General features: G+C 33.3%; 1 protein-coding gene across 1 annotated transcript; it reads right to left on the bottom strand.

The window, feature by feature from the left end:
- On the bottom strand, positions 1-27,246 carry LOC148305824 (uncharacterized). The gene is made up of 17 exons (XM_088266003.1): positions 27,066-27,246; positions 25,137-25,310; positions 22,306-22,444; positions 20,812-20,970; positions 20,154-20,464; positions 19,616-19,847; positions 15,373-15,521; positions 14,959-15,138; positions 13,211-13,378; positions 10,754-10,986; positions 9,351-9,452; positions 9,066-9,223; positions 4,493-4,576; positions 3,903-4,081; positions 1,861-2,007; positions 1,080-1,179; positions 1-614 (listed from the first exon to the last, which is right to left on the bottom strand). The coding sequence occupies exons 1-17, from the start codon at positions 27,225-27,227 to the stop codon at positions 475-477; spliced, it is 2,817 nt and encodes a 938-aa protein (XP_088122129.1). The 5' UTR covers positions 27,228-27,246; the 3' UTR covers positions 1-474.
- Positions 27,247-27,454: the final 208 nt, after the last annotated feature.

A 27,454-nucleotide genomic window follows, 5' to 3' on the forward strand; every position in this document is an offset into this window, starting at 1 on the left:
TTTTTTTTTTTTTTTTTTTTTTTTTAATATTTTTTGCAAATTCCAGTGTGGTAGAATTAAAAATCGAATGCATAATGTTTTAAGAAGAGTTTTAACAAACAAAAAATGTATCACAAAAGGAGCTTTTTGGTATTAATCCGCTCTACCATCTGGACTTCAGTATAATGAATTGCATAAGTGCGACAAAAAAAATACTCAAATTAGCCAGAAATTGGCCAAAAAAGAATATGGGTTCTAAATTAGAGATAAAAAAAATTGTTTGCGCAAAATTCATATAATAGAATGCTTGTAAAAGGTTGCTAAATGCAAGGAAATTTAAAAGATGAAAAAAGGTACATTTGCGCAAATGAATAGCGAGGGAGTATGAACATGCTCTATTTACCTACTACATAATAATACATTGGGTAAAAAAAAAACTAAAATTAATCGCTGAAACTTAAAATAAAATACACCCTTTTTATCCGGTAATGTTTACTAATTATATCCAGGATTGTACTGTGTCAAGGAAAACAGTGCGCAGTCTATGTTCTGCATCAGCACAGACGGTCCTGCAAACAGCCCTGACACTCCGTTCGGAACGTAAGTTGGAACTGTGCATTTACTTTGGGGGGCCACTGAAAACAAAACACTTTTTTTAATACAGCTAGATGTGGGGCTATGCAAAACTGTAAGGTAAACTGCTGTAGCCCAAACCATGTCCCAACATAAATTTATATTACCATATAACATTATAACCAACCCCTGAATCTTGGGGCTATCAGAAATCTCACTGAATTATGGTCTTAACTGAAAACCCACCTTTTCAGAATCTCTTATTCACTGTAACTGATTTACAATGCGTATCAAATATTCAGAGTTTGCTGTAAATGGTGATTATGGAGTGCGTAGTACCCAGATAGAGGATCAGAGGAACATATTCACACTCACAACTCAAAGATGTCATGCTTCTAAACATTATAACTTTTGCTAGAGTATTAGCAGTCTATTTAATTGTCAATAACTATAATTAGAGTTGGATTTAAGTTCTTTGTACAGCAGCCCCAAGGTGATATTACTTAGATAATTGTACATTACGCTACCTGGTCGTGTAGTTGCTGACGTATTGGAAGCATTACTAGCAGCAGTCACAGAGCGGGTAATGCTCGTGTTGGAGTTAGTAGATACCGTTGGGGAAGTTGCCTGAAACACAACACAGATTCTAAACACAAAACTTCACAAAACAGTTCTCAAAAACTAGTAGATCAAGGCATTATTGATTAAATTTAAGTTTGTCATAACTAAAGATGTTGGCAGATGTTTGGGATAGTTGCCAAAAATAAACAAAAAAAAAAAAAAACTTCACACAAAACACAAAACTTCACAAAACAGTTCTCAAAAACTAGTAGATCAAGGCATTATTGATTAAATTTAAGTTTGTCATAACTAAAGATGTTGGCAGATGTTTGGGATAGTTGCCAAAAATAAACAAAAAAAAAAAAAAAAAAAAAAAAGGCTTTAAGAGTAATGTCATTGAAAGTGAGGCAGCTCGATAGAATGCTACAAGAATTTGAATAATCATTATGCCCGTTGTGAGAGATTTACATTAGACAAAACGCGAGACGTGCGGATCCTGGTTTGGAGTGAATGAAGATGTGCTGAGAGTCTCTGGGATTATCGGGTATTGACACTGGGCAAAACTAACACCCCAGGGTCATGCCGCTTTGAGCGTATGAATCAGCCCACTTTGTTTGTTATATGACCATTGATTTGACATTAACTTTGTGGAATAACATACATATTAGTATTGTATAATATTAACTCAATAAAGTATTCTTCTCGAAACTAGAAATGTCTACATAAATAAATGAACAGGAAGTTTACCTCTGGTTTAGTCTGTCCGACGCGAGCTACCCTGTGTGGCCCATTGTCCCTGCTGGGATTATTCACAGAGTTAGCTGCAAACGGTCTCGGCTGGTCATCCTGCTCGTAGTGACTCTGCATCCGGCGGTGAGCTTGAAGAGCTGTACCCTGCATCAGAAGAGTCTCTTGTGATTAATAAACAAAACTTATTTACATGATGTAATTGCAAATATTAAAAATGCAACAGTAGTGCAAAAGTACAGTACATTTATTTCGCATCTTGGAGAATATGATCTTTGAACACTTAGGAAAAATGCATAGGTGAAACAATATAATATAATTGTATATACACTTGTCTCTCGGTAGTCAGGAAAATAGCAAAACCACAAATATTGGGCCTACTCTAAAAAAATAGTTTAAAGGTCATTAATTTAAGTAATAATTTGTATTTTGCCATAATTTGATAAATATTGCCAAATTCTGTCATTTAAAAAACAAATATATTTGTCACAAAGTTATGAAAAAATAATGAAAAAATTTACAGTCACTATTTATTTTATTATAACATTTATAAAGCAGATTTTACCCATTCACTGCTTTTGTTAATGAAAATTGGCATACATCACTTTTCAGGATTTTTTTCTCTGTTTTTCCTATTTTGAAATATTTTTCTAATTTTAGCTCCTTCCATTAAAGGGCTTTTAAAGTATTTGAGTAATCAAACAGTAGTAAATAAATTGCTGTTGTTTCACAGAAAAAATCATCAATATTTTATAATAATTGGAAAAAATAGGAAGACACCCAAGAATTTGCTAAATTCTGAATAATAAATCTGAAAATACCGAGAGACTTGTATGTACTCACCAAGAAACATAACTAGTTTGCAAATAATACAATACATATCGCAGCATCTCACTGTGAGATAACGCATAAATATTAAGCTATTTTGTTTTTATTATTTGGGAAACATAGCAGAGATAATAAGCATACATACTTGTAGAAGGGATCCGTCTCCATAGAACAAATTATGGTTTGAATAGTTCTATGTGTCGTTTGTGTCATGTTGCAGACTCGAGACAGGGTCTGGACTTTTGCAGTGAATTACTGAATGAATAGTCTAGATCCCGTCTTTCTTGTTGTATTTTTTGTTTTTAATTTTCTGTAAACCTTGTTCTCTAAAATATGTATCCTGTATAATGATTGTTTTATAATGGACTTAGTCCATAAATAGGTAAATAGAATAAAAAAATAGAATGTACCAGTGAAGCATCCTTAATTGGATATAAACATAAATGTATATTGATAAATAAAATTGAAAGATAAAAATGAAGTAAATACAAAATATGTACATATTTTAACAAGTTAAATGAGTAGAAAATAATAGATAGTATAATAAATATATATGCTGTATATACATGCCTGGAGTATCACGTGATACACCTGGATGTTGGGAATTTGGAAGTCATAGAGGATCGCAATAACCGAAACGAGATAACTTTCAGAGTATGTAATAGTGAAACCACGTATGAGTTGAACAAAACAATGTACGCAAAAAAAAAAAAAAATTTCAGGTAGTACGTTTCAAAGTTATCTTTTTCTGTCAACTGTCAGTGCTGAAATTGTATTACCCAAGCGATATTTTTTATGTAGTTAACGGTGTTGATTTAAAAAAAAAATTAAACACTTTTAATTAACCATTTAATGAGTTTTATTTCTTATGGTAGGGACTGACCGGAGCCATTTCGAAAACTAACAGTTGTTTTCATCTAAAGGTGAAAATTAAAACAATGAGCAAAAAATATTTAGGTGTGTATATAGAGGTTGATAGGGTAATAAATAGAGGGGGAGGGGGAGTATTCATTTTCACCTGTAGATGAAAACATGTGTTAATTTTTTAAACTAGTCAAATTTAATAAATAAAGCTCATAAAGTGGTTTGTTGCAAGTGTTTAATTTAAAAAAAAATCAACATGTCATTCCACAAAGTTGATGCGGAATCAATAAAAAATAAAGTAATGGTGTAATTGAATGCACGCATACGATCAGATAATCCGGATTGGTTACCTGAATGAATCGATCCCCACAAACTCCACACACATAGGGTTTGTCTCCCGTATGGCGACGCACGTGAAGTGTCAAGTCATTGGACTGAGTGAATGCCCGGTCGCAGAATGTGCACTTGTACGGCCTCTGTCCCGTGTGTATGCGCATGTGGCGAACCAATTTGTTGGAGCGAGAGAATCCTGAAATAAAACAGAAAGATGTGATGTGACGTTGTCAATCCCCACGCACGATTCAAACTGATTCAGCTCGTAATATTAAGAAAATAAATAATTTTTAAAAATTACAAAACAATTACTATATGTTGAATGTAATATTCCTCCTGTCTGATAATAGTCTATCATTTATGGATATTTTTTTCACAATTATTATTTCATGAAAGGATCTCAGCTGCCTGGGATCTTTCATTTTAATGAACACAAGGCTGCGAAAATACGGTCAGAAGAAGACGGCAAAATCAGAAATAATGATTATGTAATCCTAGAGTTGTTTTTCATGAATATCTGCTAATACTACTGCAAATGGTATAAATAAAGTAAGCAAATTATTAATTTGACTATTTTTTTTAAATATTATAAAAACTTTTTTATTACCTTTTCCGCAGATAGTACACAAGCATGGCTTCTCGCCTGTGTGGGTCCTTCGGTGACACTGCAAGTCAGAGGAACGAGGGAATCCTGCACAAAAAATAAAAACTACTCAATAAATGCTCAAAAATAGTTCATTGACAAACATGGTCTCATTTGTTTTAATCCGTTGCTCTTTAAAGTTTGATTGTTATGTACATACTGTGAAGACCGAGCATTTCCAGAATCACCCTGGCACTAAAACTACAAATAATTTAATATCATACTATTTTGAGAAATAAAAAGACCTATTGCCCTCTTCAGGGTTTAATTTATGAAGAGGGCAACAGGCTGTTGCCGATACTAGTTGGTTAATAAAAATGTGAGTGGATCAAAACACAAAGTCTTTTTATTTCTCAAAATAATATATCAATATGATCCACAAAGTTAATGCTTTCAATATTCAAAACATAATTTGATATTTCCTAATTTTCATTAGCTACTGCACTTGAATTTTTCAGCATTGAAATAATGATGACAAATTTGAATAAGTTTTGAACTGAAACTTCTTAATGTCAAGTTTTTTAGGCGCATTTCGTTACATGAGAGAGAAGAAAGATTTAGGGTATAAGAAGGAGAAAGAGACTTCTGATGCCATGGGAATGGAGCAAAAGAGAGCGACGTTAACCACAATACAAAGCAATGGAATAAGAGTGTTGCAGATGCGCGCATTGTAGATGTACACATCCAACAAATCAACATCAAAATTCTAAACAACATTTTGAGTGTGTCCAAATACTTGTTCACAAAATCTGGATTATCTCCAATTACAGGAGTTATTTTCATATTATAATAATAAAAATGAAAATGGTATTTTCTGGCGTTTCTCATATGTGTGAATATAATCCAGGATTCGGATCTCACATACTAATATAAGAGTTTCTGCTTAATAAAAAAGCTTCTTTACATCTCACCAATAGATTTCTCTAGTGAAGTTCTAGTGATTCAAGAACAAGGTTTCTAAATTGGTTCATATATATAGAACTTCCAAGAATTTGAGTAGTGTGGTTGTCAATAATGGGTAGAATTGGTGAATGTTACACGTGTGTAAAGTGATCACTTAAACCAGCCTATGACGGTCGTCAGCCCCGTAAATGCCCAGACTTCCATATTCTTCTTCATCTTTGATGAGATGTCAAAAAAAAAAAATATGAAAATTCTAAACTACAATAGATGCAATTTCTTCTCATTATCTCGAAAATATTGAATTACGGACATATTTCACAAACCATTAATATCACTACTACCAATTGAAACATTAACCAATGACAGTGTGACTATTGAATATAGAGATTATTTTTTATGTCAATTTTGTAATGTTGTATTTCTTTTGAGATGTTTTCTCTGTCTCTAAAATTGAATACATGTATCTTATTTATTTTTAAAGTTTCACTTCTATCACGTGTATTAGGGGTGGTGCAAGTGCGTTTAAAAAATATATTTATATTGATATCTCAACCAACATAGATGAAGAATAATATGCATGTCTGAGTATTTGCATGGCTTTCGATCTGTCATAGGATGGTTTAAGTGATCACTTTATACACATGTAACATTTACCATTCTTGAAAATCATAATACTCGAATTTCGGAAGTCGAATTTATGCTTTAATTGACACCTTTTCATATACTAGTTCTCGGCACCATCCATCGTTGATTTCAGACAGTTTTTTTTATATAAAAAAAACTTACTCCACATTCTTCTTCATCTAGTGGACAAACCCAGATTGGTGAACAAAGATTTGGACACACTCAAAATATTGTGACTATTTACTTATTTATCAATCAAATTCTATAATTATAATAATATGAACCTTGGTTTTACTTAGTAAGTAATAAACTCCGTTTTATTAAAGTTTTTTTTAAACTGTAAAACTAAGTAAATCATAAATACAGATTTCTCACTTAAAATTAAACGCCTTACAAATCGAATTGGATATTTAATAAATCATTTTAATTTAATTATAATGTAATTATAATTTAAAAATTTAATTATAAAACACTAAACCCTAAAAAACGTAAAGATTTTTAAATACACCCCCCACGTCAGTAGTTACGTGAAATTAAATCCAGCTCAGTAATTAAAGGTTAATGACCGCGTAATGAGACGGCCATTTTTTCAAAATGTCAAAATAGTACAATGGCGGGCAAGGTGTGATTACGCAAAAAATTAACAAAATGTGCAAACATCATTTTAAAAGTGAAAACTTCAAAATAACGCAGAAAACAGGTAAATGAATTGACTTTTAAAACTCTAATAACAAAGTAAAGGTTAAAAGTCGCAAATTCAGTGGCGGCAAGTGATAGATAGCCTTAAGGTGGAGACTGACCGCAGCATTTCGTCGTAACATCGCTCGCGGGGAGCATCAGCAAGCATCAGAAACTAAACTTAACTAAACTGGATGGGGCGCTCAGTTCGCTGTACTGACTACCCGAATGCTCGCATCGTAACATGTAACGTTACGACGAAATGCTCCGGTCAGTCCCCACCTTTAGCTTAAAAGGTACAGGTAAAAGAAATGCAATGCCATACATTTTCAATCAATGAAAATGATTCTATTCATAGTTGCTTGAAATAGCCGACTTTTATTTCCGAATGTTTATTTGTTTATTCACTGTTGACAAAATTCAACTTTATTATAACCTCAAACATTTTTGACAATCTATTTTATATTTGCATGAATTAAAAAAAATAAATACATTGAATAACCTACAAAACCTCTCTTTTGGATGTTTGTGTGTAGGTAGGATAGTGAGGAGAGAAAAGGTAGATATAACAAATTACATCACAAATATCAAGACAGATTGAACATAAACATTTAATACATGTATTTTGCAATGAATGGGAATTGAGCCCGCGATGCCAATTTCACAGTCGAGTGTCTGCCTAAATATGCTACGACACCTGCCTCTTCTATGTGTGTTTTTGACCTGCTTTGGTTATTTGTTTATCAAAGCGGGATAACATGATTGAAAACCGGAACATCAAAATATTCACACATCTAAGTATACCTAAGGGTGGTGACTGACCAGAGGATTTCATCATAATGTAACGTTGTATCATCACTCGCGGCGAGCATCCAAAACTACGGATGGAGCGCTCAGCTCGCTGTACTGACTATATGAATGCTTGCATCATAACATGTTACGTTACGACGAAATGGCTCCGGTCAGTCACCACACTAAGAGAACTTCACTGGTTGAAATGTCCAGAAAGAATGATCATCAAGCTTTGCTGGACAGTATTTAGGGCAATTCATGAAATGGCATCGGTATATTTCAGAGTTCTATTATCCTAAGATGATCAGCGGAAGAGAGTCAACCCTTCGATCAGCAAGAGGTATCGGTATCGGACTTTCGGTGCCCTAAGTAGTTCCTATACGAATTTCGGCAATAGGGCCTTTAATTTAATGATATTTTACAAGCGACAGGTATTTTACAGACAGATATATTTTTCACAACATAAGCAATTATTAAATTCACAACATTTTTGGTGTGTCCAAATCCTTATTCCCAAATCTCAACTTAATACATTTTGACATCTCAACACAGATGAAGAAGAATATGGATGTCTTAGTAAGTACAAGGCTTATGACCTGTCATAGGCATTTGACAATCAAGATAGCACAGCTTCTATACGATGCAGTGCCCTATGCACCATTGGGTGCGGATAAGGTTTAGTTATATATTTATATATAAATATATATATATATATATATATATATATATATATATATATATATATATATATATATATATATATATATATATATATATATATATATATATATATATATATATATATATATATATATATATATATATATATATATAGTTCCAAAAATTTGAGTAATGTGTTTTCAATCATAGGTGGAATGGTGAATGTTACACATGCATAAAGTGATCACTTAAAACAGCCTATGACAGATCGTAAGCCCTGTACATACATCCATATTCTTTTTCATCAGTGTTAAGATGTCGAAATGTAACTATTAAATTTTTCTGGTAAAAACTAGTGTCATCAAGAAAAATAATTTGCACTATACCCTATATAAACCTATAACTTCTGTTCCCATCAAATAGGGATGTATTATTGTAGGGATGTACATTTATCGCATTAAGCGTTATCATACTAAGCATTATCGATAAAAATTAAGAAAGGTGTGTTGAGATGGTTTGGACATGTAGAACGAATGAATGAGGAAAGAATGGTAAAACAAATTTGAGGCGAATGTAATTGGAAAAAGGAGCAGGGGAAGACCGAGAAAAACTTGGCACGATCAGATATGCCAAATACTTGAAAGTGGTCAGGTTAGGAGTCGTAACAATCAGCGGGTATGTATGAGGAGATGCATGAACGTGGAAGAGGCAAAGAATGTTTGCAAAGGCAGAGTGGTGTGGCGTTCTATTCTCTCTGCCTACCCCTGCGGTGAAGCGGCGTGATGGTTAGTTAGTTAGTTAGTTTTGTACATTTATTATATCTTTGTAAAATTACTGGTCAACTAGTACTGATTTATAATGATGATGACAGATAGCATACCTTTTTCACAGATATCACACTTATAGGGTTTCTCTCCTGTGTGTCGGCGCATATGTACTATCAGGTTTGAGGAATTAGAGAAAGATCTCCCACAGTAAACACACAAGCAGTTGGAATCCAGATCTTCTTTATTGGGTTCATGAACGCGAGTGTGTGATCTAAAATACAAGATTCGTTCATTTTAATGAAATTTGAAGACAAAACTGACTAGAGAGGCACATAATAATTTTATGTTTCATATTCATTGTCACGGTGCATAAAATGTATGTACAAAAAAAAAAACACCTTAAATTATCTTTGCGGTTAAACTTTTTCTGGCAGATTGGGCACTCAAATTTCTTCTCATTAGGCATGTGTATTTTGGAATGTTTATCTAGGTGTTCTTGTCTGAAAAAAATAACAAACTTTATTATATTTATTAAAGAATAAAACAACAATTATTAAATAAGAGCATCATATCTCAATGCAAATGCAAATATAATGCGGAAAAAATGTTTTTTATATTATTTATCTGTTCTTACACGTTTCCCAACTTTGGAACCTTTCTAACAAACCACTAACAATGGTGGGCTGGTAACTAACTAGTGACCCTAAAAATCTATTATAAAACACATTTTTATTCTTCAAAGTCCCCTCTTAGGTCCATACATATACAACTGCATTTGATTCCTTCTGCATAATATAATTCTGGCGGCAACTGTACAAAATAACCTTTATTTTCCAATTGAACATCCTCTTCCATAAAAATAATTTTCTACAAGCCATATTTTTAAACTTGAGACAAGATAAAAGTATACAGGTATAATACCAGAGTACCACATCTGAATTCGGGTGTGTTGTTTTATAGTTGCGTAACAGAGAAAGGTCTACATAAACATAATGTAATTATAGTTTAATTACTATAAAAACTATTGTCTTTCCTTCCAAAACGTAATAATGATTATAATTGTTTATTGCGACATAACCAAGCACTTTTTTGTGCACCATATTGGCAGTGTATGAAATGGCATTTACTTTTCCCCTCCTATGAAGCATCCTGCTTTTACCTGGTTTAATTTTTCATGCAAGGTACTGCACAATATTCAGCTTGGACACATATGTTTTTTAATAACACTAAATGTAATTTCATGCAAAATTCACACAGTCCAACACACTGAAACTGGTAAAATTTTTGACAACTGTGTAGTAAATGTCCTTGAGAACAATGTAATGTTTTTTGTCCTCATGCCATCTGTTGAGAGGCAGTAGCATATTTTCTCTCACAAAATATGAAACACATATAAAACATCAAGAAAAGGGTGCATTCAAAATATATCTTGAGCATATTTTGTTCAATTCTGATTTTGAACTTTTTTATAAACAAGCGAATTTTAATTAATAAAAAAAAAACAGGAAAAATAATTCTAGAAGGGTTGTATTGATCCACCCAATCCATATTTTGAAGTGGAAAACAAGTACCATTGCTTTTCAGAAAGATATTTTAAGAAAGTAGATCAGTTTATTTCAGTAAATACAAAAAAGGATATGCAAAAAATTCGAAACATTTTTAGTAATCAGGTTGAGTGATTGTAACTGTGTAAATTTTGATTTTGAAATGACAAAGTTCAACTGGTAAATACTTATACTCAGCAAGATAAACAGTGTTAGTGAGATGTATTAGGGTTAAGAAATTAAACAAAAATACTTGCTTGTAAAATCCTTTGTTGCAATGTGAACAGACAAAGGTTTTTTCTCTTTTTTGGTAATTAGGGTCCATGAAATTGACAGACACAGATTCCCCTTTGTGATTCCTGAGGATATGTTTGTTGAGAGACATTTCATATGTAAATTTAAGTCCGCATGTCCCGCATTGGAATGGTTTTGTGCTGTTTTCACACTGCATACGTTTATGCTTCGAAAGTATTTCACTGTTAGGGAAAACCTGTAATTTGTGTATGGAAATGAACATTAAATATTCATCAAGTCAAAATGTGCAGAAAAACCAGTGCATCACTTTTTGTTACAACAACAACCGCCATGTCATTTCAAGAGTGAATGAGGAATGCCATATTACTGTTCTATTTTCCTCATATGCCTTCGCTTGCGTAAAACATCCAAACAGCCAGATTTCAGGCTTGAATTCATTCAATCATAGCTCTCATCATGTAGCTCGCATGACCAAACAATCCTAGACATATTCCAAATCTTCTCAATTAAGCAGTGATTTATCAAAATGCGCTTCTCCAAATTGTTTACTAACCAATTTTATTATACTTCTATTAAAATCTTTTTAAAATTCCATTAAACCAAACTCGAAAATTATGTTTAATTCGACGCATTTGTTAAGTTTTGACCTAAAATTAGTTCCAGTTGCTCAAGACTACATATTTGATTTCTTTATTTTCAACCCTGGCACACTGTTCTTTGTTATATATTTTTTACAAAATTGTCTAATGAAATCGTTACCATTTATGTTCTCTTGCTATTTTTGGACAGATTTTATGTACGAGAATGATTTGTCATATAAAATAGATGTTCCGGTAATCAACTTACTTTTTGTCTATAAAATTCATTATGGATTCCGAATTATGGGTGGGTCTCATAGAAATACATGACGGGCCGTAATTTGCTCGGCAGATAACCTATTTCAACAGCACATAATTTACTTTCATTCATCATCTACTAATTCCATAGTAATTGAGGCTATTATTTCCAAAGTCAACTTATTATGAAAAACATAAACTCTTTTAAAAAAATTGTTTGTTTGGTGGTATAGTTTGTAAAACTATACCACCTTTTTTCATTATTAATTTTAAAAACTGTTATTTTTATTATTGATACTACAAATACTCCTAACGCCATACAGTTTGCAGAGGGGGTGCCGATGCTTTCATTCTGCATTGGAAATTTTGTAAGAGAGAACTTTGAAAGAAAATATATATCTTTTGGAGCCCAAATCGCTCACTCCTTTCAAGAACGTGTAATAACAGAACATGTAATATATCCCAGCAAAAGAGGCATATTTTCAAATTAATATTTCCCCGCTACAGGGCAGAAAGTGTTGCTTTTGCATTTAGAAGAAAAGGCATTGTTTAATTATTTTTTTAAATATACTAAATATTTTTCAAATGGAAAAAAAACTTCAGGTTTTTCCTAAAAAAATCTGTTGCACAGTAAAATTTTTAATTAGTGGCTTGATATTTATTTTTAATACATTACATTATATTTTTAAACTTTAAAAACGTTCTCCTGAAAAATCGAGGTTTTGATTTATGACGTTCTTGAAAGGTGTGAGCGAAATGTACAAGTATAAATAATTTATTTTATCATCATTATTATTTGTACCCTCATTAAATGGATATTTATCAAAGTTAACATTCGAAAGGAAAAAGAAAGAGTATTTCAATATGAAGAAAAATTACAATAGATAAATGTGCAAAAATGTAAAAAAAAACAACCGCTTAATATTTTTGGGCAGAAGAAGAGTATACAATTTTACTATTTGTAAATAACATTGGATTCTTTGTGCGCTTTAATGTTTTGACCGTGTCACTTAATATGTATAAATTTGCTTCCACTTGTTAGGTCGAATTTTGTCATTTAGAAAAGTGCAATTATCAGAAAGCGGACATTTATTTTTGTTTTTGCATTAATAAGTAGAAAACCCTGAAACTGAGCAATTAGTATATTTGTGCACTTGGAAATCAGTGTGTTTTAATTATTGAATATGTATAACTTCTTAAAATAGTGAACTTCTTATGAGATATATAAAAAATCTCATTTTAAGCTTTATTACAGAAATCTTATTAAACATGCAACTTTCAAACATGCAATTAAAAGTTTTTTGTTGTTGCATTTTATCTGCAATTAATTTGAAAATCACTTATTTTAATTCCATAAATAAATAAGATCAGTGTAAATAATGTTAATTTTTGTTAAGTACCTAATTTTTAATAAATTATGCTTTTTAATGAGGTTTTTTTTTTAAATAATTTTTACCGTTTAAGGAAATTTAGTGGAGAAAATGATTTTATAAAATGTTTATTTTATTTATTTCTAATTTTTACAGGAGTGTAGTTTAAAGTAGTATCAAGCTTTTTAACAAGTTTACTTTGGAAATAGCAGCCGTAATTGTTAGTTAGTAACTTTAAATTTAGTATCAATACCTTGGTGCACTTATCACACTTGTAAGGATAGTCAAAATTATGCGCCGCCATGTGTCGTATAATGTGATTGGTTCTGGTAAATGTCTGCTCACACAGAGAGCATCTGTGCAAGCGATATTTTCTAACCTTCGAACTTCCGCTTCTCTTTGATCTTCCTGATAGCTTACTCTGAATAAAATTTACAGGATTAATAAAACAAAATAACACACATAAATGAGTATTTATTATTAATTGAGATGCCATTTACTTTGTACAATTATCACAGTATTAAAAACAAAAATCGAAAATCAATTTGTGATATTATTTCTGTTGGTACCATCTCTGCTGTTTGTCATTGCGAAGGAATTTCTTGCTACTACTACCACCACTACTACTGCCACTTATACTCCTAATATTTCTTCATAGGGACAGGAAATAAGGACCGAAAACCACAATTGATATCATGAACAGAGCTGGGATTATGAAAACTATATTATTACGTGGGTAAGTACGTACATGAAATTAACTAACTGGTATTCTTAATTTTTGTATTATTTTTTAAAATAAATGTGGTGGATTTTGCTTCATAATGATGCCTATTAATCAGGGCAGCCGCTTGTTTGAGCTAATTCTGCAGTGACAGAAACCACACCAAGAAAGTTATATAATTTACTTTGGAGATTTGGGACAATATTCCGCTTAGCTAGGACAGTATTCTGTGCCGTCCGTGTGGTGTCTTGGCGAGCCATCTTACGTAATTTTACAACCTACAATGTTTATTGTCGCAAATGTTGTATTGAAATAGGAGCCAAGTTGTGACTGAGGAGGCCGAACCTAAAAACTCTGACTGGAGAGTGTTATAGATCTTTGATCTTATCTTTAGATCTTTGCTGTCAATATGCATGTATAGCACCAGCCCAGGGCTTGGAAGAGATTGAAGCAAACCGGTGTCGATAATTCTGGTTCAATTGTGAATTCATATGGACGTGCATGATAAATAGCAGTCTGGTTGGTGTGATCCTGACACAATTGGTGTGCAGCTAGTTTTACATGGCCTCTGGTTACATAGGTGGTTTAGATTGAATCATTCATGCCAAATCTTCTCCGGCCGTCCCCGTGTTATTTACTCATAGACTCACCAAATATACTCTTTTACCTATTCGGTCATTATTTGTAAATCATCTTGGAGACACATTAATAATCTATTCAGTTGTTACTATCCCAGTCTCATATTTCATTCTAATTTCCCCATTTTAACTTTGTTTCACACCAATTTAGCACATATTTGTCTGAAGGAATCCTACTTCTATCAAGCCTATTTCCTACATCTATATATTCTCTATTCCCTTACATTTATTTTTTTCAGGTCCCTACACTATATGAAGGCGGGGTGACATGTATATTTGACCGGTTGCAGACGATGCAAATGAAGGAGCTCAGGGTCAAGGCATTACTGATTACTGAGACCGGAATAGTAGGTACTAAAGGAGAATAGCCGCAATGGCTAGGCCACTTGAGGTTGTATACCCATATTTGTACTAGCTATAAATTATACAGCTAATATCTAGTCCCTGTTTTAATGTTCCATGCACCATTCATTTTGACAATCATTAACCTAGTACTTGATATTTGCAAGACAATACAACATAATAAATGTCATTGTACGTTGAAATAGCTGCCAACAAGAATAAGATCACTCGTAAAATATATTGATTTAAAATTTTTGTTATTGATAAATTGCTTTTTGCTACGGTGAGAAAAGTACACACCAATTTTTCCTCCGATTCGCTGTCCGCATCAACCAGTCCCCCGATGGAATCGCACTCCATGTCGATGCTTTCTATTTTTGGTTCAACCATGTATCTTTCTACTTTGCCATTTTTAATATCTTCAATTATTATATCGGACAAGATTTCATCTGTAAGGTCTTCACTTTTTATATCCACGACCTAAGGAAAGGAAAACATTTACATTAGTCTGAGTTTTTAGCACAGGGAAATAAAGTCATTTTAGATTCATTTTCGTGCCGCCCTAAATAATATTGGAATTTAAATATGTTGCTTCTGCCGCATCACTGTAATTCCGGCAATGCACAAGGAAAAAAATGTAGGTGAAATAATGGTCACAATATTATTTGTTTTATAGTCATAAAGTCATGTTTTTGAAAAAAGTTGTTAAAATACCTTTTCATGGTCAGACAACAGGGCTATTTTACAAGTCAGATCAGCACACGCCAGAGATTCTAAGGAATTATGTGACTTCATATGCTTCTTCAGATAATTCAATCTCGTAAAACTTTTATCACAAATTTTGCATATGGAGGGTTGTGTATCTGGAAAAGAAAATGTTTTGTTTTATAAAAAATTATGTTACAAAATACAAAAGGAATGCTGCTTTTTGACATTTATAAAACATCTAAGTAAAAAAAAAAAAATTACAGGATTCATAGATGTAAGCTGACTTCGCTGGTTCTGCCAATAATAAAGGTAATTCAAAATAGATTTACAGAGGTGTATGCATAAGTCCTGCTTTAGTAAGAGTTGGCCCCACGCAGCATATGAATTATGAATATGAAACTACATCAGTTTGTCTGACAATACAAAAACACACAAGTTGAGTCTGCCAAACAATAGCGTCTGTGTTGTATCGTTCAGTGGTCATGTCCATGTCTGTGCCTGAAAATAACACTTGCGGCATTGCCTTTTTATTTAATCAAAATAAAAAGGCTGTGGAAAGTCATCGTTTGCTAGTGATATGATTTGAACATGTGAGACATGGTTTCCACTGTGCACTGCGTGCCTCCACAAATATGTGAAGACAGGCAATTGCAGGTGCTACTGGATGATGACCCAACTCAAACTCAACAGGAATTGGCAAAAGCATGAAATGTTCACAAGAAACAATCATTAGACGTTTATAAGCAATGGGAAGATCGATAAACTTGGTAAATGGGTCCCACACGATTTAAATGGCAAATGGGAAATCGCAAATTGCAAAATCAGTTGTAAAACGCTGCCTCAATGCCATGAAAGATATCATTTCCATAATGAATTGTGACGAAAAATGGATGTATTTTGAAAACCCAAAGCGGAGAAAATCGTGGCTGTAACCTGGCGAAGGCGGTCCTTCAACACTAAGGCCAAGTCGCTTCAGCAAGAAGACTTTTGTGGTATTTTTTTACGAAAATGGCGCTGTATAAGTTATCCAAATTTATAATTATTATTATTATTTTGTGTCTGGTTACCAGATCCGTATTGTGTATCATGAACTCTTGAAGCCCAGCAAAACCGTTAATGCACAACACTATCGCCAAAAAATTATTAATTTAAATTACGTATTGATTGAAAGAAGACCGGAATGGCCAAGAAGACACGACAAAGTGTTACATGATGATGCGCCATCTCACACGGCAAAACCAGTGAAAGACACCGTGAAATTGCTTGGATAGTTGGAAAATGGCTTGACAAATGGTTTGCCACAAAAGACAAACAGCTTTTCTGGTACAGCATTCATAACTAACCTTGAAGCCCAGCAAAACCGTTAATGCACAACACTATCGCCAAAAAATTATTAATTTAAATTACGTTTTGATTGAAAGAAGACCGGATGGCCAAGAAGACACGACAAAGTGATTTTGTTACATGATGATGCGCCATCTCACACGGCAAAACCAGTGAAAGACACCTTGAAATTGCTTGGATAGTTGGAAAATGGCTTGACAAATGGTTTGCCGCAAAAGACAAACAGCTTTTCTGGCACAGTATTCATAACTAACCTGAAAGATGGATGAAATGTGTCAAAGCTGATGGCCAATATTTCGAAAAAAAAATTGTTAAAAGAATGTATTTTCTTTACGACAAATACCGGCAAAAACTTATGCTTACACCTGGTATTTTTAATATGTGTTGTGAGTATTGTTTATCTTGCTTTCCTTTCATATGTTTATATTTTTTTTTAAATAATTTTATTCATAATTTTATTTAAACCAAAACTAACTAAAACTAACTAACCATCACGCCGCTTCCCCGCAGGGGAAACATTCTTCGCCTCTTCCACGTTCATGCATCTCCTCATACATACCCGCCGATTGTTACGACTGTAAGTATTTGGCATACCTGATTGTGCCATGTTTTTCTCGGTCTTCCTCTGCTTCTTTTCCCACTAACATTCGCCTCATAAATTTGTTTTACCGTTCTTTCCTCACTCATTCGTTCTACATGTCCAAACCATCTCAACACACCTTTCTTAATTTTACAAATAATGCTTATCTCAGCTTTGCATTCCTTCCTTATTTCACTATTCGTACATCTATCATACATCGTTTTGTCGCACATTCTTCTGAGAGATAGCATTTCGACTGCATTTAGTCTACTTTCATCCTTCTTTTGCCAACTCCATGTTTCACTTCCATACATTAGAGTTGGAACCAGGACTCCGTTGTGCACTGCCAGTTTAGCTTCCGCTGACAGGTTTTTATTTGCTATAACTGATTTCAGTGCACCATTAACTTTGTTCCCAGCATTCACTCTCCTTTCTAAGTCTTTATCAATCTTTCCATCCCTAGAAAACATACTACCCAAATACACGAAATCATCAAATCACAAAATTATTTAAACCACTTATTTTTAAATGCTCAATTCAATATAAAAATAACATTGAGGGTGTAATTTTTTTTTAAATTATGGCAAAATTCTAATGGTCGCAGATTAAATTAATGAGCTGTTCGATTTACTGCGATTTTGATTTTTTTAAATCTACATCTTGGATAGTTAATACAGAATATATACATAGACAAGATAATGAAGAATCTTGGATTATTTTTTCCAAAGATTTGTTGAATTGTGTTGACACAATGTTGTTGGGACACGGCATTTGCCATTTGTCGCGGACTGTCGGTCAACTGCGGGACAAGGCTAATGCCGTTTTTGTCGACTGTCGGTTTTCGGCAGGAAACGGCAATATACGGGTTTGTTATCAGCGTGAAATAAAACGCCTTGAAGGGTAATTTGCTACCTGGGTGCTAGGTGATTGTCTGTCGACGTTATTTGAGATGCCTTGTCCAGATTGGCTAGTGTGCCGCTTGTAAAGGCGTCGCCAGAAATCTAGAGTTTTTACGCAATCTCAATCTCCAGTTTAGTTTGAGTCATTTCACGTATTGGACTATTTTTCATACCGCTCGTTTTGTTTACTGTTTGGCATTTTATTATTTGAATATATTAGCATTGTATAGGACGTTTTCCCTACAAAAATGTCTTTACAAGCCAATGATAGTGACAATTTATCTGATTGTTCATGGAACGATGATATTGAAGAGTTGTCATACAATGAACCGAGTGATGATGAACAAATACCAAGACCTAGAACGTTTCACCATCGCACTATTCAAAGTGATTCTGATTCGGAGACAAGCTCAGATGAGGATGTGGACGAGTGGTCATCGTTTGATAATCCTTTAGTTCTGGAATCGTTTTTAGGCCGCCGCGGTTTGAATTCGAAACTGCATTATCCTCAAACTGTACGTGATGCGATAGAGTTATTTATCGGTGATGATTTGTTTGAATATTTTGTAAACGAATCTAATAGATATTACCACCAAAACTCCCATAGTTACAAATTATATAAAAATTCGGGAAAGTGGAAAAATATTACTTTGAAAGAAATTAAAAAGTTTTTGGGGCTGATTATTTTGATGGGACAAGTTCAAAAGGATATAAGGGACGAATATTGGTCTACGGAACCAACAACCGAAACTCCTTATTTTGCTAAAACGATGTCCAGAGACCGTTTTCGGCAGATTTGGAAAGCGTGGCATTTTTCTAACTATGAAGACATCATGGATAGTTCCGACCAATTATGCAAAGTAAAACCAATTATTGACCACTTTTTACCAAAATTTATAGAAAAATGTTTTACAAAATTTTACTATGTAAATTTACAGTAAAATTTTGTAAATGGCAAACCCCGCGAAGAATTAGGTTTAGATGAGGGAATGATACCTCGGAGGGGAAGACTATTTTTTAGAGTTTACAATGCTTCTAAAATTGTGAAATACGGAACACTTGTACGAATTTCAAGTGAAAGTGATGATCAAATGTCATATATGATTTTTTTGAAAATTTCTATTGAAAATATTGTTTGGTTTAGAAATTGTGTCAAATTTAAGAAAGCGATATATTTTTGCGCTTATCGCGAAAAACACCCGCTATAATACCCGCTAGAGTCTATTGTTCGAAACGCCCGACTACAATGTGTTAAGATTATGAAAATAAGAAAACACTAAGTGTAGGTATTACATATAAAAGTTTACTATTGAGTTAATTTAAGAAATTGGACATATGTATGCAATTGCTGCACTGCTTGTACAAGATAATTTAGAAATGCTCAAATCACAATTAATGCCTGGTAGATTATAATGATGAAACTTACCTAAATGTTTTTTTATGTGTTTTTCAAAAGCCTCGTAAGAATTAAACGCTTTGGAGCATATGTTACAGAAATTATTACAATTTTTTTCATTCATCAAGTCCATTCCTAAAGATACTTGTATTTCCACAGCGGGACTAGCACATAAAACATCATCATCAATGGAATCATCATTTTTTGACATTTCTTGATCGATTGTGCCATTTTCTACCTCCTCTTCGGTTTTGATCTTCATCTGAAACAGAATAATAAATGTGACTGATATAATAATACGATCACGGAACAACAATAATTTAGGATTAAGGTTGTATTTGCAGAAGTCCCCCGATGTTTGGAGATTTCTCTAAATACAATTAATTATTTAAATATTCAATATTATCGTCAGTTCTAGCAGATGAATATACAATATTATACTGCGATTTAGGCGATATATTTCAAACAAAATATTTCGTACCAAAATGACACAGCATGTCTGTAGATAGGTCGCTAAGTAACCACAGTAAGTGGTTACTTAGAGACTCAAGATTTATAAATAACTTACAGTTTCTAGTATTCCTTTTAGTCGTAGCTTTTTGGCCAAGATATCCTTTTTGGATGGTCGTCCTCTCTTTTTGGGGCCACATTTGTCATTGTGCGACAGAGTGAGATGGTCGATCAGCTGCTCTTCTCGACTAAATTTGTAATTACAGAATTTACACAAATACGAATGTTCAGATTTCTTTTCGGGAGTTGAATTACTTGATTTTTTCTCTAAATTTTTCAAGGATACTTTTGAATGCGATGCAATTTTATGACGATCTAGGTAGGAGGTAGTTGTGAAGGCTCTATAGCAAATATCGCATTGAACATAACCTGCAATAAAAATAAATGATTAAGTCAGGTTGTGGTTAGTATCGTGACATGAGTTAGAGGTTTTAGGTTCATCCATTACCGCTATTTCCTTAAAAATACACATGTTGCAGTCACCTAACTGTTGCAGAGCCTTTACCACCGAAGGGGAAGTCTTCACTCAAGAGACTCGTTCAAATCAGCAGTCGATTGTCCAATATAAAGAAGCTCGTATAAGAATAGAGCGCCTTAGTTGTAACTACACAGCCACAGTTGGCCTTTGGATAGTCTAACAACGCATGTGATTTAAAATGTTAAAAAGCATGTTTCTCCCAAGCACTAGATTCATGATCAGAACAGGAACAACATACCTGTGTGGTGTTTATTTTTGTGATTTTCTAAATTAAGAGAATCTTGAAAAGTTTTATTGCAGTATTCACAGGAAATACGATTTTCTCCTCCCTTCTCTGGTGTCTTCTCGTTGATTGAAACGTTTCCCTGAGGTTTTTTATCTTTATCCATTTGTAAGTCTGCAAAATTACTAATCATTAATTTTATACATTAAAATACAGTAAATACTGAATTCAAAATACTGAATATATTTAAAAAAAAATTAATTATTCTTATTATCCGCTGGTGTGCTTACATACTGTACATTATGTTATTCCTTCATCCAAGTATCCAAGCAGTTTTTAAATTCAATTACCGACAACAGATCAAAACGAACAACTGGGTTTAGGAAACTATTCCATTAAGAAATTCAATTTGGTGGAAAGGAAGTTGGTTGAGGTGGAATTGAGGCTATGTTGACTCTCGTAGGTGCCAGTCATAGTGGCCATTCAGAATCATCAGAATCATCTGTTCATACCGACAATGCCCCCTCAGAAAGGACATTCTGATATTGGTTCAGTCGGTTAAGACTATTTCGACTTCAACCAGAAACGGGAAAATGCCAATACGGTTTGAGGACACTGAATTGCAAGCTCTTTTGGACGAGGACAGCACCCAATCGCAAGAAATGCTCGCCGCGTAACTGGGTGTTTCTGGCCTGGCCATTTCCAAGCACCTGCATGCCATGAGAAAGATTTAGAAGATCGGGAAACGGATGCCTCACGAATTGGATGAAAGGCAGCAGGAATGACATTGTAACACCTGCAAAATGCTGCTCACACAAAACACAAAGTGTGTTTTGCATTGAATTGTTACTGGAAACAAAACGTGGATATTTTTCAAGAATTCCAAGTTCGTGAAATTGTGGGCTGCTAATCCGGGAGAAACTGCCAATGCTCAAAGCTACTGGCATGCCTGGAAGACACCCTGAAACTCTGGTAACATGATTTTGGGTGTTTTCCAAAGACTCCTAATGCTTTCCTTTCGCTTTTCGTTCGTCGGGCGTTCGTCGGCGATGTCCTCTTGGCCCTCATTGAATTGCAGTCATCCTTAAAGACCTCTTAGAGCAACTGGAATGTTTCCATTACATTCTTTCCAAGCTATTCGCAAAACTTGATAGCGTATCGCTGTTCGAGTGAACGCTCCATTGCGCCGTATTACAGAGTTGAAAAACACACTTCACATGGAGACATCTTTTTCCAATCAGACTGCTCGGAGCATACTGGTTACTGGCTACATTGGAAGGAAATACCCTTAACTATATTTCCCGACCCGTTTTACCCCGCTGCGATAGATTGTCAAGTCACAATAAAGTCTTGCGCATTACTTTCATAACGAACCCTATATGTAAATACAATCCTTGTTATGTGTCGAAAAATGTAGATTTTAATTTTAAAACATACATTTTCAAGCGCTCTTGAGGTAGTATTTTACGAAAAATAAAACTATCCAAAAATTGTACTATTGTTATTTACCTTTTAGTGGTCTGCTGTCATCTTCTGAATCATCGGAATGGTCAACAAAAGTATCATAAACCTCCGAATTAGAATAATTATGAAATTCCATATTTTTTAATTCATCTTTAACTTTTATTTCATTCGCTTCATTAACAACCTGTAAATAACAGAATAAATTATAATACAACAGTGTTCTTTAACTTAACGTAGCAAAGGCACCTGGGGACGGGAGATAATATTTATGTATTTTATATTCACTTGGTAAATATAATTAATTATTATTCTATACTGTGACACATGTTTCTGTACACTCAAGCACTGTATAGGTAATATGATAATGATGTTAAGTGCCTCAAGACATATCACATACATATAGTATAATAATTACCAAGTAAATGTTACATTTAAAAAAAGATTAATAAGTCAATATTTATAAATAAGTTATAAATTCCCAACTGTTTTCAGTAATGTCGCACATGCATTATTAACGTACTTCTATTTAGATATGTTGCATCTTTTATGGCAAATATTGACATATCTCTAAGATAACAATTTCTAAGCTTTTCGTTGACATTCTGAATCTATGTCATAGCATTCTAGTTTGGTTCTTTAAAATGGTAGAATGTGTATATCTACTACCATTTTCTTGTAGGAGAAGGTAGAGAGGATAGAACGCCATACTCGTCTATTCTGACTCATATCCTTCGGTTGCGTAGACTTTTGACATAACCCGATATTAGGTTCTGCTTGACTTGATCATGCCATCATTCTTGGTCTTCTCGTTCTAAACTCCCATTGTCATATACCTTATATACTCTTTTAGTCATTCTCTCGATTCATATTAATTCGATTTGTTATATTTCCATCACAATCCCCGTTTTCAAAATATAACAATTTTAAAATATTTCATAATAGTTGATAATGTAGAGGTAATTATTGCATAGTAAAAATTGCAACACATACTAGGTACAACCAATGTTTTCGACTGCTGACAACAAACTAAATGACATATCGGACTCAAACTAAGCATCAATATAGAGTAGCAGTTGTGCCAACTTAGCAACTACAAAAAATATCAAAAAAAATTTACATGGCCTTTTATATTACTCAGTCCCGATGTTAACTTGACATAATGTGTTGCTACATCATACAGGCAGGGTGGTTAAAATTCTAGGCCTAAATGCAAGAAATTTTGAGAAGACAGTAAAATTGACTTTACACTGGGATAATTTTTTTGTTGTGAGAAGGCTCCGAGTGACTCATAACACAAATAATAGAACCATTAAACTCATTATACAAAGCAAAGTGTTGTTTCCACATTCTCTTTCAAGTTAAATTGATAACACATTTATAAAGCTATAATATTTGATAAGCTTACAGAAAAAGGTCACCATAAGGTTTAGAGTCAATGGCTTGCTTGAATGGAGACAATAAAAAAGTAATGTCGGTACTGTATTTTCCCACTACATTTTCCTCTTATATTATCATATTCTGAACCCAATTGGTTATCAGAAACACTTTATTTATAAATTTTGTAAACAATGTGATTCTATTGTCGTCTTCATATTGTAATAGTTAGTGCGTTGGCTACCATACTGGAAATCCCAGGTTAATGCCCTAGGAGATTAAAATGAATTTTAATGACATTTGAATGACATTTTTACTCTCATATTTATTTAATATCATCCTGGGCTAGTATCTGAAGCACAGGATTTTTTTTTCTTTTTTTAATGAGATATATTTTTTTTAAATTGTTTTCACAAATAATTCAATTCCATACTATTTCTGTGAGTCTCTCATTGAAGCGGCTCATTATTAAAAACAGGAATCAAATTGTGGTAGAGTGGGTTCGAACCGAGAAACTCTGACTTAAGAAGAGTCCGCGACACTGACCATGGGGCCACAACCCGACACACGATTACCTCGCTGTCATATAATTAGCGATGAAGTTAATATTGCGTTGATAATTTAATTAAATATAATGAATAAATTGAAATAGAATTATTCATCACTTATCGCCCAGGATTTGGAGGAAATGGAGAAATACACTTATTGAGAAAGAATAGTTTTGGGAAATACACCTAGTGCCTGATATCGCAGGAGAGCATCATGCCAGACATTGAGCAAAATGATGATGAAAAAACTGTGCGATGCTTTAATTTATCAATTTCATAAAAATTCCAATCCCAAGAATGAAAAAATAATGTTTTTTTTATAAATTTATATTTTTACAAATGTTAGTTTATTAAAATGATTAAAGGTGTTTTGACATATCGCTCACTCCTTTCAAGAACGTCATAAATCAAAAAACTTGATTTTTTAGGAGAACGTTTTTAAAGTTTAAAAATAGAATACAATTTATTAAAAATAAATATCAAGCCACTTATTAAACTTTTTACTGCGCAACAGATCTTTTTAGGTAAAACCTGAAGGTTTTTTCTTCATTTAAAAAATGTTTAGTATATTTAAAAAAATAATTAAAGAATACCTTTTCTTCAAAATGCAAAACAACACTTTCTGCCATTTAGCGGGTAAATATTAAGTTAAATATATGCCTCTTTTGCTGGGATATAGTACATTTTTTGAGCATTCCGAAAACATGCACAACTGAAAATTGTCGATTTTTTATTTATGACGTTCTTGAAAGGAGTGAGCGATATGTCAAGTAGTATATTTGCTCTCCTCTGACGTTTTAATCAGAATTAGAGTATGAAAAAATTGCATTATTAATTCCTTCAACAAAAACACTTTATTAATTATAATAGCTATCATAATGTATGTTGACATTGAATATTAAAATTTAATTTGTACATTTTTAAGTGACGTGAAAAGTAAAATTTATTAATCACCTCTCGTTTTATAGAGTTATTTGGAGCCGCCATCAAGTTTGGATGCTTCTTAAGAATGTAATCTCTCAACTTCGCGTCGGCTCTAACAGCTCGTTGTTTGAAAGAAAACGCCATTTCAACCGTGTTGATACATGAACCACATATCTGCGTTGGTAAGCCATCTCCTTCCACTACCTAAATGACAATAAAAACAAAACATGTAGATAGGTATTTCATTTGAGAGGTATAAATAGCTTAAATGTTAGGACTGTCTGAATCTTTACTAATTCAATTCAATTCAATTCAATTTATTCAATAAAAAAATAATATATACATAACAAACCATATTCAAGGCGTATATATTAAAAGTAAAAGTAAGCAAGAAGACTTAAAGGTGTAGAAGAATCCCGCTTCGGAAAACTCCTTCAGACACATGGAACAGATCAATATCCAATGTGATATTGTTCAACATAGCAGTAGCTCTTCCTACAGGCATAACCATCGGCAGGTTGGTCCTGTGTATAGGAATGTGAAACAATCTATGCCGACGCTGTCTTAGGTAACTATCGGGAACATACAGACCAATGCTCCGGATAATTTCAGGATTATCGATCATACCGCGCAACAATCGATAAAAATGCGTAATTAAATACACATTCCTTCTAGTCTCTAAACTATTGTAATGAACCAAGTGACCATAAAGAATGGGTTGGGGGATGAGGTAATTTTGTATTTTTCGCTTTATTTCAATTCGTTATAAAAAGTGTTACAATCCTTCGATTTATGTCGAATACGCACTGTTCTGTTTGATAACTTGTTGCGAACAAGAATCTAACTTTTAATGCCCTTTTCGTAGAAGCGTTGACAATGTTCTTGAAGAACAGACGTCTTCCGATGACGATGTTCCTCTGTCATTAATTCCATCCTTTTATGGGAAAAATCGCTACAAATAGATGTGTCAACCACTATCTAGAGCCACTATCTAGAGAGTTCCTCAACACAATATAATTTTAGACGAACTAACCTTTCAAATCTAAAGTTAACGAGCATTGAACGAAAGGTTGCCATTGATGTAATAGTTAATTTCAAAAAAATAAATTAAACAAAAATTATTTTATTTTGTTTAAATATATCCACTAAAGCTAATTATTAAATATTATTTTTTGACATCTCATCAAAGATGAAGAAGAATATGGAAGTCTGGGCATTTACGGGACTGACGACCGTCATAGGACCTATGACGGTCGTCAGCCCCGTAAATGCCCAGACTTCCATATTCTTCTTCATCTTTGATGAGATGTCAAAAAATAGTATGAAAATAACTCCTGTAATTGAAGATAATCCAGATTTTGTGAACAAGTATTTGGACACACTCAAAATGTTCTAATTATTAAACACTAAACCCTAAAACACGTAAAGTTTTTAAATATAAGCAAATATTTTTACGGGCCTCTGAGGCCCCCACGTAAGTAGCTAAAGGTTAAAGATGCGTTTTGCTGTTTCCTAATTTATTGTAATTATTAAATAACCAACAATAAACGAATAAAGCGGTATGTTATTGTGGTTTTTTAAGAACTCAAAAGTTGGTTTACATTCATACGAAAGCATTTTTTGTTTTTGTTTTCCTATTTAATTGAGATTTTATTTTTTGAGAAGCCTGGCAACTTAACGGCAAAACTTTAAAATGGATAAGTGTCGAAAGGGAAATCATAATGTATGGGATGTTCATAGTTATAAGGAAGCCGTTGTAAATATTTGTTTTGATGTATTACACTTGAATATATATGTAACGATAACAAAAACGAGATTATTAATAAAATGACCAGGTAGAATTTTATTTAATTTAGTGGCTGTAATGACATGGAACTGTGCGTCAGAGCAGTTAGGACAGTGCGTCGATATTACGACACGGTAAAACGGGGACAAGTATATGTATATATATATACATACCTTAAGTTGTGTGCACGAAGCTACTATAGTATTGAAGGGCGTGCGTCCAAATTCTTCGTCTCTCCCGAACATAGATTTTAGAGTTTCGGATTCTTCTAAACAAGTCCGACATATTTTATCTAATTTTATTTCTTGCTCAGGCGGATCCTGGCTCTCCGCCATTTTAGTAATTGATAAAGCTGTCTGGTAAATTATACAGTAACTCCACCAAACGGAATTCACAGAAATCAAGAATACACACACATTTAAACACAGGTAACTACACAGCGATGATAGTACTCGCTTACAGTCACAACATAAATTTATCTTTAGTAACAATTTATATTATAAATTTTTAGAATTATTCCTACCGCGTATTTTCACATAAAAAGTAAAATAAATCAGGAAGA

The sequence above is a fragment of the Brachycentrus maculatus genome, unplaced genomic scaffold, assembly GCF_059751285.1.
Source record: "Brachycentrus maculatus isolate JH-2025_06_01 unplaced genomic scaffold, ASM5975128v1 h1tg000261l, whole genome shotgun sequence".
Taxonomy (NCBI): domain Eukaryota; kingdom Metazoa; phylum Arthropoda; class Insecta; order Trichoptera; family Brachycentridae; genus Brachycentrus; species Brachycentrus maculatus.